Source organism: Meleagris gallopavo, chromosome 7 (genome assembly GCF_905368555.1).
Source record: "Meleagris gallopavo chromosome 7, MGAL_WU_HG_1.1, whole genome shotgun sequence".
NCBI classification, from domain to species: domain Eukaryota; kingdom Metazoa; phylum Chordata; class Aves; order Galliformes; family Phasianidae; genus Meleagris; species Meleagris gallopavo.
The window spans coordinates 31,477,761-31,492,183 of NC_139410.1; the positions used below are offsets into that span (position 1 = coordinate 31,477,761).

The following is a 14,423-nucleotide window of genomic DNA, read 5'->3' on the forward strand; positions in this document are numbered from 1 at the left end:
AAGCACATACACCCCGGCTACAATGTGCCACCAAAGTCACGCCATTTGCCACAACGAAATGATATCTTACCTGAGCTATCAGCATGCTGTTGTCAGACACAATGCAACACTGACCACTGTGGTAACGCGGTGAAAATCATCATTAGTTTATCAAGAAGTCCTCAGAAATACAGGCAGAAGGCCACTGCAGAGACTTGCTCCAGCAAAACATGGGGAGGGCCTGCATCTTTGCTCTGATTTTCCTGACAGATGTGATTGCACCAATGCCCAGCAACAGTATGCTACTCAAGAGCTTGCTACTAACTTCCCAGTGAGCCTGGACTTCACCATCCCTAGCTAAGGATATCACTATCCTTAGCTTAGGTATCATTAGCCATATAGGTGATACCCAACTCTTCCAACAGTTAAATAAGTTAAAACTTTGTATCTTAGCACTGCCCCCTGGCATTTGGACTGAGCAACACTATGCAGACTGATCGCTAAGCTCAGTGTGCAGAGCACACATGGGTATGTCTGGCACCAGGTTCAATCATCCACTCATTTGGCTCTGAATACAGGCAGAAATCCATCTCTGAGGCTCAAGTGCAATTTTAAGTTATTCCAGCAACTGAACGCTGACCTGCTGAGCAAATCTTCAGTAGTATCACCAGAAATACAAACCAATTATATAATTGTTTTATATTAAACACCTATACTAAACATATGGCTCAAGAATGCTGCTGGAGCACTACTAACATGAAAACAAGTGAGAATCAAGGCTACACAACTATTTGCTGAAGACTTCTGCAGTGCCAACTATCATTATGTTCAGATTTGCTTATTTAAGCTTTGAAAACATTCAGTGACCAACCTGTATCCTTTTCCCCTCCACATTGACCATTCACTTGACGTGAAGTAACTTAAAGAAAGGAACTTAACAGCAAAAAATAAAGCCCATGAGTTTTCTGTGGGAGTTACAGACCCTCCTCTTCTATTCACCTGTTAAAATGAGTTTTTGCTGCAAAGACATGTCCATTCTGATATGTATATATATAATATATATAGTATCAGTGTTGGGTATAGGCACGTATCTTGATTAAAGAAAGATTTTCTTCTTCTTTCAAAAAATAGACCATTGTTAGCTTTAGTAGCAGTATTAGTGGTATTTGTATCTTTTTTCCAGGATAGAGCTCATTCAGTGTTCTCCAGAGGCCAGGAGACAGTTTCCTCTATTCATGTATTACTTTGAAGGCCACTGTCAGAGGTCACAAAGTCACAACATGTACTGAGGAACGTGCAGCTGGCATAAGGAACCAAAGGATGCTTTATGCCTCTTTGCTCCTTTTTGTCATCTAACAGTATGGGCACTAACTTAGAAACCCTTATTTTCATTAGATCTGTATTTCACACATGTGGAGATGGTAAGCGTGATAAATTAGAGAACTGAGATGATAAATTATCATTCCCTCTGCCCGCTATACTTCTGTCCCTCAATCCATCTCTCTAAGACTTGAAAAATACCAAGTGCCTCAGTATCTTTGCAGAGGTGCCCAGGGCTACAGAGACGAGCTTCACCTTTTGTTTGCTTTTTTCGCATGAAAAATGTCTCTACTTTTAAAACTGATTACCCAGAGGACTTTTTATTATCAACATGATTTCCTTTTTAAATTATTTTCTTACCTTCCAAAAAGGAGTACGTATGAGAAGGAACTCAATTTTATTCTGATCTATTATGCACTTCTATGTGAAACATTTTCTGAAATGTATTTAAACCAATTTTTACTCCATGTGACTTCACTATTTGTGGTCATGGCCAGTCTGATACAAATAAGTTAATTATTGTTATATTAGGACCTTATCCATTATCTCACTCATAGCTAATCAACTCAGAAATAAATTTTAAAGGCACTGCACAGCAGAGTTTTCCTTCTGTGTATATCAAACATTATTGTTCAGTAAATTAAAGACATTCAAAAATAAAAATCAAAATAAATATTCTCGAATGTATATCCTAATCCCAAAGCTGTTTTCATGTTATCTTAGTTGTACAGAATGAGTATTCAAAGTTGCACAAGCATCATCCAACTCAATTTTAGTTTTGAACATTTTTTTATCATACTTTTGTTTATATGAACTCTTGCATAGAAGAATGAGAGCTTCTAGCACTTTGCAGAGACTCAATTGCACTTATGTTATGTGTAAACATCCCAGCAGAAAAAAATATATAAAAAATTAAAACAAACTATTAGACAAAATTCCAAAATATTTGGCACAAGTGCTTTTTTTTCTTTTTTTCCCTTGTGTTCTCTGTAAAGCTTCCCGCTTCAGCAAATCTTTTGGGAATGCAATTTGTATAGGAGCACATCGTGTTACCCTTCAAAATTACTAATATGGTTTTCTTCTGATCAGCAAAAATGTATGTAGTGAAAGTATTGTTCACCCATGAACCAGGAACCATTGTTTAGACATTGCCTAAGTGTAAGAAAAAAAAAGTGTATTTTTCAGGGTTAGTTTTATCAGAAGTCCATTTTTTTCCAAATAATTTTAGTACCTGATATTTATGGAAACGATAAACTACTTCATTCTGCTAAGAAAAATTATCAGCATTGTGGAAAAATAATTGTAACTTTATAAATTCAGTGAAATAGTAATGTACAAGCATTAGGCATGAAATGCCATTAGTATCTCCAGGAAAGCAACCACAAAAAAGCCTTGCAATGATATCCTGAAGAGACAGACATTTTAATCAGTGATACAAGCACATTTATCCTTTTTTTTATTTTTTTTTTTTCTCTTTTCTTCTAAGCTTATGCCAACTAAAACCACACAAAAATCTGTGGCATTAATAACAGCAAAATGCTTGTGGAGATGTAGAAAGTTCAAAGTTTTTGTTGTTCCTTGTAACTGTTTATACAGTTTTGGGCAGAAAATTATTTCCCTCAACTTATGAGGATGCACATATAGGTTGTTATTGATTGTGTTCTCAATCATCCAACTTTCATCTCCTTATGTGGTTTGTGTAGATACAGAACGTGGGGATTTTAGGGCTCTTAAAGGATTGTGAGAAACCACTCCTATGGAAAACTTTGGCGAAGTTAAAAAATAAAGAACAAAAAAAATCCACTGGGGATTATTACAGTTGAAAGATCTTTTAGGCATGGCAGTGATAGAACACAATATCTCCACCAAAATTTTGCCCTGAAAGGTAAAGATCAGATAGATTCTGATCTAATATCCAATATCTAATAACTACACTGACATCAACTGAGTGTTTCTAAGAAAATAAATAAATTTAATTTTTTAATATTAATTTACATTTAAGCTAGTGTAAACACAAATGTCCCACTGAAAGAAGACATGAGACATCACAATAAATAAAGTCCACCAGATTTGTGTGTTTATGATTTCAAACTTGTGTTATCTGCATACCCACTGGTTAAAATGTAGTTTTGCCTGAGTATTGAAAATATGAGGTTGTCGCTGCCAGAAAATGAACATTTCTGAGAAGAAAAACTGCTTACATCCCATAAAAACTAGATTTATGTTAAAATTGAGGGCCAGATCCTATCTGGTGGTTCAACAGAATAAAGGCAGAACCCGTGCAGTCCTTACTCTATGGCATGAAACTATCCAGCATTTCTGTAGAAAACAAAACAGCTTTAAAATTCTGTTGACAGAATATACAGCCATACACCTAAGTTATCCAAATGTGCAGAGCTGTGAAAACATCCAAGTAGAAGTTGTATAAAAAGCAAAAATTGTCACAAAAAAGAATTTCGCCATTTGTACAAAGCAACGTTCCTTCCCTTCAATTTGTTTTCCTTCTGTTTTCATTTTTATCCTAAATTTAAAAATTAGTCAACACACTGAATTAAGTATGTAGATTTTCATTTAAATAAGTCAGTCAACAATTTTTTTTATAAAGTATTTAACACTTCATTGTAGAAACATAGGCAAAATGACTATTATAACCAAAATGAAAAATACTGTTCCATCTAAAAAAATGTACTTAAACAAGAACCTGAAAAAGTTTATGATATGCATAACATTGTTCAAGCAAAATTGCACTAGTATTACATAAATCAGGAGTTTTATAAAGGCCCCAATATGGCAAAGTTTAGAAATAGGTAGTATGCATGCACAATAGTACAACAAAAATCTTTTATAAAACAGCAGTTATTTTTGTAATGCTTGTACAAAGGGAAGAAAGAGCAACCACAAACATATTTAATCTGTTAGGTTAATATATTATGATAACTAAAAGTCAGTCACGTCTAGCAGAGGAAGGAAGAATCCTCCACTGTATATGTGTGAATCAGTCTTTTGTGCCTTTAAAGTTATGTATAAAATACTTTGATTCAGTTTAAACCTGAAAGACATTGTATTCTTTATTTTCATGAAAATTAAAAAAGTTGAATCAGATCTTTCTTCTTAGCAACAACAAAAAACAAAACAGGTCAGAGCAAGTGCTGAAAACCAATACTGAGAATTACTCCAGATAGCTGGATTGCTATATTGAACCCAGACTATTGAAACTCAGACTTAGGTAAGGATCAACTACTGCGTCATTTGGTTATGGTTTATCTTATCAATATCACAGTTCATTTTCATTTAAAGAAACTGCAGTATTTTGGATTCCTTAGTATCTCTAAATAAGTGTGACCTTTTTGTGATGGTCAAAACCGAATGCTGTGAGTGTGAATGTGTGTGTGTGTGTGTGTGTGTGTGTGTGTGTGTATGTGCTTAAGGTGTTTTTTTTTTGTGTCTATTTCTTTTTCCCCCTACTGCTTGGTACACGTTTGGGGAATTAACAATCCATAAGTAATGCATGAGATTAAGTGAATAAACATATAATGCATGTGTAGGCAATGCCCTCTTGTGCTCTAGGGTGGCTACTGTCCTACAGGACTGTTGGAGTTCATATGCTTTGTCCCACAGCAAGTAAGGTTTCAGCTTCCAAGATATATCGTTACTATGTTCTATAAGGTTTTAATAAATACAAAGCTTGTTTACATGGTATATATGTTTAGTATATCATGTACAGTCACTGAATTTCTGAAACATAATCATTGTGTTCATGCAGATCATTAGATGTTTCATTTCTATAGTCTTGCTTACTTCTTGACAACCTAAAGCTAATTTAAAAGCAAGTTATGTTGGTTTGTGAAAAGTTAACTAGCTTCATCAGGATCTGAAGAGAAATTCTAATGGGCACAAAGAAGAGAGTAGACCATTCAATCATTCTTTCACCATTTAAAATAAACAAAATTACACACTGTACTACAGCTTCCAGACTACATAATGAAAAAGTGCAAATACCATCTTCATTGATTAAGTAGAACCAAAAAAGTTCATAGAAAATAGATTGCTCATTTTCACGCTACAAACAAATATGTTGTTTGCAATTTTAACAAATTTAAAGGTGTGTTATTTCAGCAGCATTGTTGTAAATTGTACTGTAGTGCAGTTTCTTTATCATAAAAATACCTTACAAATGGTCAGTCAAAAGTCATCAGCAAAAGAAAAACTCAGAAAACAATCAACAGAACAAAAAAACAGAGGTAATGCTGATGCCAAAACAATTATAATACTGTTGGTACATAGAAAAGTAATCCTTATATTTTATACATTTATACAGAGTATAAAAGGTAACAGCAGATTATGCCACAGTCTCCCTTATCCCAATATCTATTTTCTTTGGAAGGAGTTCTCTTCTTTCATCAACGCTTGCTAAGGAGTTTCGACAGTTTTGTCCATCCATGTATAACTTTGCATATACTGGATTGGAGTAATTTGTTGGCTGCAGAGAAATTAAGCATATATTAGATCAGACAGATTAAACCAAAATAAACATTGATGGAAATGGAAATGGTGTGGTTAAAGCTAGAACAAGTACACATAAAATATAATTGGACATATTTAATAGATACCTGGATTTCTGCAAGAAATGAGTTAATTATTTAGTCCAAATTAAATTTGTGATATGAGACATGCTATTAAAATAATCAATGGCATGACATGCAGCAATTTATGATATTAAAACCGTAACAGAAACGACAAAAATAAAAACAAAAAACCTTGAAAAATGTCTCTGAAGTTCACTTGTCCACCTTATTACACTGGAAGATTTCAGAATAGATATGACGAAGTTTATAGAGAAGGTGCACTGTGAGACCATGTGACAAGTTTAACAGTAGAAAACTGCAACCAACAGTTTCCATATATTACCTGTTCTAAGACATCAGCATCCCATCAATAGCTGACCATGTTTTCGAATTCTGTGGCCCAAATATACAACATGATTTGACCAAAAATTCAATACTTTTGTAATGTAAATTCAACTTGCTTTAAAATTAAACCAGCGTAACTATTAACATATCATAGTATTTACAGATTGAGAAGCATTTTCTCAACAAGTTTGGTAGCTATAGTAACAAATCTATTGAAATGAGTGGTACTTCATTATAGGACAAGTCCATTTTTAAATCTGCAAAGCATTTAAGTATATGAGAAATATCCTAAGTTTGACAGTATAAAAGGATACGTAAAATGGATGAAACTCACTCCCATATTCCTAATGCCATGGCGAAAGCACCATCCAAAATTTATAATATAAATGTATCAATTAATTTATTCGTACTTTGTGGTTTTTTCATCTCCTATAGGATTTTTGCTATCCAACTAGATATTCAGCATATTAACTCTAATAATTGGAAAGTGTTGTTTATCTTCAAAATATTCCTCTAACTTAAATAATTAAACAATGGAGTTTTTCTTATATAAATACTATGAGTATGAGGAAGAACAGTAAGATAGAAAATAAAAGGTAAATTATATTTTTTTTTTACCCAAAATAGAACTGGGTAGATTATTCAATAAGCTGAATGCACGCTGGGTAACAAATGAACAAAGAGTTTAGAATCTAGACTCATCTTCTCCCTACTGATCAATACTTTTTCTGAACCCAGGGTTAAGATTTTCTTTAGGCTGGGTGGATAAAGCAGCTATTCCTTGGGGTTAGCCAAACACCCTGTTCCATCTATTGCAGGTGACAAAGGGACTGCCTGATGCTTTATTCTTTCTTAGAATAAAGGAAGAAGAAAGGTTTGAAAAACAAGTTACTCTTCTGTATTAACGGAACACAAATATACAATATTTGCTGTACACAGTTATAAGAACCAGTTCTCGGCTGTACTTGTCTGTTCCCATTGAATGATATTTTTCATAATGCTCATCATAAGAAATTTAGGTTTATGGCAATTCATGGGACTTTTTAGGTCATTAATATCACTGTTAAGGATGATAACTACAACAGCATAAAGACTCTTGGCATTTATATAGTGCTCACTGAGTTACTTCTTATATAACAGTGGGCTCTGACTCATGATATACTCTCTGAGTGGTCCTAATGAAGTACAGTGAGGTACAGAATGTAACTGGAGTGAGTTGATTAACAGAAACTATTAATGCTGGAGAAAGGCATTTATTCTAGCTCATCAATGGTTCTGTGGCCCATCAGAAACATCACATCCTTTAGAAATTGTTAATTTTTCAAATACTAAAGAACGTATTACAGTCATGCAATGCAAATGGCACAAAAGATGAACATATTTACTAAGGCACATGAAAATGAATATCATATTGATGTTCCTTTTTAGAATTTTAAACCTTAGTGTTTGCAAACATTGAATTTCTTATGAATTGTAGCCATAGTCTTGGTGTTTTAAAAGAAACTGCCTTCAGAATTTTGTCAAAAATTCACTGAACAATGCAAAAATGCAGTGCAAGTATAAAAGGAAATTGTTCACTTAATGTGTATCAAAATTCCTCTAAAATGAAAAAAACTTTTTTTCTGTTTACTTGGGAACTTCTTTCAGCTTGATAAACTTCATTAAAAGTCTGTAATTGCATATAAATTGAAAATATATATCAATATGCACATAGCTGTGAATGCTATGCTAACCTTATATAATGCTATGAAAAGTCATCGCATTGCTTACTGGCTTTGCATGCCTTTGTAAAGACACATTTGCAGTTTTAGATGACATTAAAATGATAGGTACAGATTTAATTTTGTATGCACAGAGGAAACCTTTATTTCAAAATGAAAAGATATAACTTCCTGTCGTTCTTGCTGTTAAAAACAAAATAAAAAAAAAAACAAACAAAATGCCTCTTCTAAAATGACAGACAAACTTTCTTTAACAAGGGGTTGTGATGGAATGAAATGGATTTGAATCATCATTTCTCACCCCTGTTGATAGTGGTCCTTTCAACTCAGAGTTTAGGTAGATTGATGGAGCTGTGTGGGGAAGCTTGAATGCAGTGGGCCCTCCCCCTATGTATCTCGCCTGTATAAACAGAAAATTTTAGTTTCTGTGCTAATAGAGCATTTTCCATGTGTACTTATCACTGTTAAATAAACAGTGTACTGATTGAAACCCATTATTTCAAGAGTGATGCATAGTTTAAAAAAAAAAATAAAATCTCTCATAACAAGTATTCTTCAGCTTGAGAATTTGTAGCATTCAGAACCAGAATAGAATTCAACATTTTAATTTTTTTTTTTTTTCCTTTTTTTTTTTTCCCCCCCCCATGAAGGATTAGAGCATTGCTTCAGTTACTCTTCCTCCAGGGAGTAACTCCATTTTCAGCTTACCTCTTGTATTCTGCACACTGACTATGTGATTCAATGATGACATTCCTAGAGCTAACAGTAATCCGGTTATTGCTTTGTCAGAAATGCCACAGAACGATGGCTGCCCTTTGGTGTATGTCTGATTACAGAGCTCTAGGAAAGATATCAAAGCATTACCCTGTTCATCCCATGTCACATCACTCAGGATGTTCAGTCATTGAAGAATGGTGCTGCAGAAATGACAGCATCTTTTACCAAAAAAAAATAGTAATATTTACAAGTTTTGTGTAAACATTTTAACTATCTATCCAGCCAGGATTCTAAATTCTTTGCACTTTTGAAAGTTTGTGTATAAGTAGTTAAATCTCCTAAGTATAATTACACTCTTTCACACTTCAAAATCTAGACTGTGTGATAAATATACTTCCATTCAGTATTAACTCCATGACAAAAAACTCATTTTGTAGCTTAGTTCCACCTCTATTTTGGTAAAATGCAGGCACTAGGAAACAATGTCCATCAGAAATCATTAGACTGAAAAACAAATGTTAATATACACATGAAGTTTTTTCTAATTAAATCTTATGTGTCTTTATTGTGTAGTTAAATCTAACCATCATTATTTTGTTTCTATTAGTTGCATTCAGAGCCAGTGTCTCGTAAGACAAAAAAAAAAAATAAGTAGCATATTGGCCTTTAGAAAAAAGAAAAAATTACCTTGTCTGCATTTACAGTAAAATCAGAGGCTAAAAGACCACCTTCACTGTGATCATGGCCCACCTCATACATGTTATATGATGGATTGCCGATTTCAACATTGATTCCTCCATTTATAATCGGCTGCCGTCTTATAGTTTTTGTCCTGTAATGCAGAAACACAAGAAATAAGCTACAAATTATTTCTTGGATGTTTTCTCTTGAAATAGTACAGGCTTTATTTATCTTAAATCTTAAGAACAATAGGATTAAAAGCATTTCCTGCAGAAACTCAGAAAATCTGAGCATTTTTCAAACAAAGTAGCAATCTGAGTGTACACGTAGATTTCATGGGCTGGAATGAGCTTTTTTACTGTATTTCTCATTTTGGTTGTAGTGATATGAATGCACTCACACATTCCTTATGACCCTGACTTTCTCTTGCCATTTCCAGATTTCCCTCACTTCCCAAGGAAAGCCTTGCAGGTTCTCTGCAGTAATCAAGGTGGAGCAAATATGACTCATCTCCTCATTCATTCATTTCAATTTCATTTCAAATCGGCTGTTCTAAGTCAGACAGTCATAATCTACAGACAAGCAAATGATTTCATTGTGATGCATTAAAAATATAACGCTTCTCATAGTTCCAATTTGTATCATCTGCCATAATTTTTGAAAAGCTGGAGCTCAAGAGGAATACTTTTCAAAGTTTTCTAATAGGGTCTTATTTTTAACCTTGAGTTTGTTATCAGTAAATATAAGAAATAGAGGTAATAATAGGGAAGTCACACTCAATATGATAATGGTCAGGTCCTCTTGCTTTAACGCTAAAGATGCAGTTAATAGCTGAAATCTAATATAGATCTCTATTTTTCAGAAATGGCATGGAAAAAAACATCTAAAAAACACTACCTACCTGTAGAGTACAAGTGTTGAACATTTGAACCTATTTTCATGCTTTACAATCTTTGAAGAGATTTTTTAAGAAGATTACATTTTAAAACAAAGTTCTTATTGTGCTCCCCTCTATTTCTTTACTGATGATTAATTTCTTCCATTGAAGCAGCTTACAGTTCAGCAACTCGTTTTAAGGATTTGGCTATTGCTAAATTTGTTCCGTAGTAACAGTAGCATCTGATATCAATGGAGCCTCTCAGGGTCAACATTACTAACAGTATGGCCAGGAGAGTGTTATACTGGCTTTTGATATAGAAGAAACATTTCTTTTTCTTCTTTCTTTCTTCACATACTGAATTTCAGTGAGGATGACAAGGCTTAGGATACTACAGTAGGTACATCGTTTATATCTTCACTAACACAAAATCAGAAAGAGCTAATCAATGTAAATACGCCAGAGTGAACTATGATTAGAAACTGGAAGTTCTGCACAAGCTTTATTTGCAAGTATTTATAGACGTTAACAATATTTCTTAATTACATGGCTCCAAAGAAATACATTAATTTTGCTTACGAAGTTCAGTAAGTCTCTGGATAAAATTATTAATCCTTATACAGCCTTGACAGAATTAAGCAAACTTGACAAGACCTATACTTATTTACTGCATGCAGAATATGAAGATATGAAATAGCAATTATTCCAATAAAAATCATAATGCAAGTAACACTGAATCCAGAAACAGTTCTATTTTAAATAAACAAATAAATTGCTCAAAATTGCAGACCTTTGATGTAAAAAGTTGAAATATATACATTTGATATAAAAAGTTAAATATAAATTTAAGAGATTTAGCTTATTATTCCATACATAAGCACAGAATTACTCACCTTCGTTTTCTTTTGCAGAGAAATAGTCCAATTACCAGAGTAGTGATCAAAGTCACCAGTAAAACAAGAGGAACAATGATTGCAATGCTTCCTAAAATAGCAAAAGGAAATCTTTTTGAATCCTCACAGCCACTGTTTCTTGACAGCTGTAGCATAGTTAATTTAAAAAAGCATAAATTCTCTCACCAAAAACATGAAATTTCATGTGTTGAGCTTCATCAATATGAGATTTGAATGTTGCTCAGTGAAAAAGTATCATCACAGATGATGTAAACAATATGAGTATTTTTGTCATCACACACACATCTAAAACCTGCCCCTCCTTTGCAGAGATTACATGTGAAGGTGTATGGAATTTCTGAGCATTTTGGACTTAAGAACTATAATCACTGACTCCAACTACCCCTCCATCATCCTATTATATTTAAGTCACGCAACTGTTAATTTAAAATATTCAGTAAGTATGGATCTGATTGAAGACCTGATTTGGTGGGTGGTAAGCCTGCCCACAGCAGGGGGTTGGAACTGGATGAATTTAAGGTCCCTTCCAACACATGCTACTATGTAATTCTATGAATAATTCTACTGTTAGCATTTATATCAATGTCTTGCTTTTATTTGTGGGAAACGTGAAGAGTAATAAGCAATATTCATTTCTGGATGGCTGGCACACTCCAGTGTTTTACTGCATTCTACTCAAGCGCCAATAATTTTGTTACGTTGATTTAAGTAATCAAGACAACTACAGTAATGCTTAATGCAGCAGAAAAATAGTGCACAGATCAGACAGTGATGTTAAAAGAGAGAAGGAAATGGAGAAGAATATCACCTGGATGTTATTTTGGCAGATAACTGAAATAAGACCTGCAAAAATAAGGTCAGCAGTGGTACCCTTCAAAGAATTCTTTAGCACTAATACAAGTATCTAGCACTAAGGAAATATATGTAACAAACACTTTTAGTCTACACTTACGACAGTCTTTAGTATAAACCAATGTGGAATGAAATGCATTTTTTTTTAATATCATATCCTTCATAATACTTAATTTGGAAAATTAAAATATAGTTCATTGTTTCACTGTTAGATCAGCTGATTCACTCCAAACAAGCTGTTGGCAGCCTCTGCTCTACATAAAATGCAGTCTAAATAAAGAACTGCAAAAAAGAGTCCTTGAATTCTACCTAAAGGCTTATTGAAAGTCAGATTCTCAAAGGCTCACAATAAAGCAAGCACTACTGAACAAAAACCTGAAGCATCCTTAATTCCCTTCAGCTTAGGAATATTCAGCATGTAAAGGATGTTACAACAATTGCTATTTTAAGATAACATTTGTGAAGAGAAATGGATGAAGAAAACTGAATGAGGGAGGAAAAAAATTTAGTAAATTTACAACAAAAAAATTGCCTAGATAACAGCCTCCCAAGCTGCCTGGGGACCACAGTGCAGCCAGGGGTCTAGCAGCAGGCACAAGATGAACACCTTCTTCCTAAATCATAGCAGGTATTCCCTCAATGCGAAACACTGATCTAGGATTTTTGTCTGTTTTCAGCTTGTAAGTTTTATGTCACTTGTCTGGATTGCTAGGAAGACTTCATCTAAGGATCAAGCTGACCTGAATAGTGGGTAACTCATTCCCCCCCGCTCCTCTTGGGTTAAATGTGACTGAGATATACAGCAGGGTACCATCAGCATACTCAGTGCACTGCAGGGAACCTTGTCCAGTTTAAACTGCCAATGCTGCAACTATGCCATCCTTTTATGCTTACAGGTATGCTTAAAAAAATATGACAGGAGCTATTCTTATTGTCAGGATGATTTTCACAGTAGGTAAAATTCAAAGCTCTGCAGACAGCCAATGCAAAAGTTATGAACTGCTTACAACTCTATTTTTGATGCCTTTAGTGGGACTCAGATGGTCAGAGGTCCTGTACTATTTCCCTGCACAGCAGTGATATCACTGAGTACTTGTCACTTGATACACTTTAAGAAGTGTGCAGGCTAGCCTTGAAGAAGTGAGCATGTAGTGCATGGCATGGATCCAAAGCATCTCATAGAACACGGAATGCCAATCAAAACACTGAAAAAATTCCTTGATTTTCCCCCTTACATTTAATACAGATAACCAGTACATATTTCACAAAGTTTTACTCTAAATCATCATCAGGTTAAATTTTCTGAACTGACCAAAATGGGAGGGGTGGTAGCTGTTATTTGAAGTACTTACTTGTACTGATATTGTCAGACTTGCTGCTTTTGGGAGCTGGCCTCTCACACTGTGTGCCTGACCAGTTGGCTGAGCATCTAAAAGATTCAATTAAGATGGTAGAATTAATTAGACATCAGCTGTTAACACACTAACCTATTAAAGAGACCACCAGCACCTTCTAAAGAGATGCACAAGTAACTGTGATTCTACAAAATCAACAAGCAACACGGAAAGCAGTTATCAGTACTCTGCCATGTTGCTTATAACTCTTAGAGTAAGGTTTTAGCTCAAAACTACAGCTCCTATATTACTATCACCACAATTTGATTCCAGGGTCCTATTCCAAAATTATTAGATAATAAAACAATAACCAGTGGTGTATTAATGCATCTTATACTATGCAATAATGAAGGAGAATGTGAGCTGGATCCATGCATAGCCAGCTTTGTCTAGCAAGGTTTATCTGTATTACTGTTTTAGGGTCAACTTTAATCTAGAAGCTCTAACAATGAATTCCAAATTCCAAAAGCTTATCTATGACCAGCCAGATATTTACATGCACCCGGTAACTTCCAGTATCTGCACTCATTGCCTCTTTCCAGGGTATCCTCCGTTGCACTGAATAATGAAAGGTTTACCACAGAATAATTCTTAAAGACCTGACTGTAATAATTTACTCGCACAATTCAGACCAATTTTTGAGTGATATTCACAGGTTTACTGAAGTTGTCCTTCTTTTTCTTTTTTGCATTTGAATGTATTCCCCAAAATTCTATGACTTAACACATCATACTTTAAGATTTTTAACCATGTAAGTACTTGCATATTTATAGAAATATATACATGTAAGTGCGTGTGAGTTAAAGCACAAAAAGCTATGGATCTGAAGAGACTGCAGTATCTCTACTGACTTCAGAGGTCCTCGAATACTGCTAATGTTAAGAATGAGCCAGGTGTTGGATGAGCACAAAGATATTCTGCTGTAATTTCCGTGCGTGAATATCAATATGCAAATATTCTTCAGTTGAGAAGTTGCTCCCTACGCACATAAAAAAACCAACACATGAAAAGTCCATGCACGCATTCTCAGCAAATCCATCAGAAACTGAAACAAACAC

The 14,423-nt window shown here is 34.3% G+C and overlaps 1 protein-coding gene across 5 annotated transcripts in view; it reads right to left on the minus strand.

The window, feature by feature from the left end:
• Positions 1 to 3,850: 3,850 nt before the first annotated feature.
• Positions 3,851 to 14,423, minus strand: part of LRP1B (LDL receptor related protein 1B) — a 588,907-nt gene continuing 578,334 nt past the window's right edge. For 2 of the 5 annotated variants that reach the window (XM_085227675.1, XM_085227679.1), the window contains 5 exons: positions 13,324 to 13,400; positions 11,099 to 11,189; positions 9,335 to 9,479; positions 8,232 to 8,330; positions 3,851 to 5,779 (listed from right to left, as the gene is read on the minus strand). In XM_085227675.1, the coding sequence (XP_085083801.1) occupies positions 5,639 to 5,779; positions 8,232 to 8,330; positions 9,335 to 9,479; positions 11,099 to 11,189; positions 13,324 to 13,400 (553 nt within the window). In that variant the 3' untranslated portion in view covers positions 3,851 to 5,638. Of the gene's footprint in view, positions 5,780 to 6,207; positions 6,258 to 8,231; positions 8,331 to 9,334; positions 9,480 to 11,098; positions 11,190 to 13,323; positions 13,401 to 14,423 lie in introns of all 5 variants that reach the window. The other 3 variants (XM_085227676.1, XM_085227678.1, XM_085227677.1) reach the window with 3 other exon arrangements.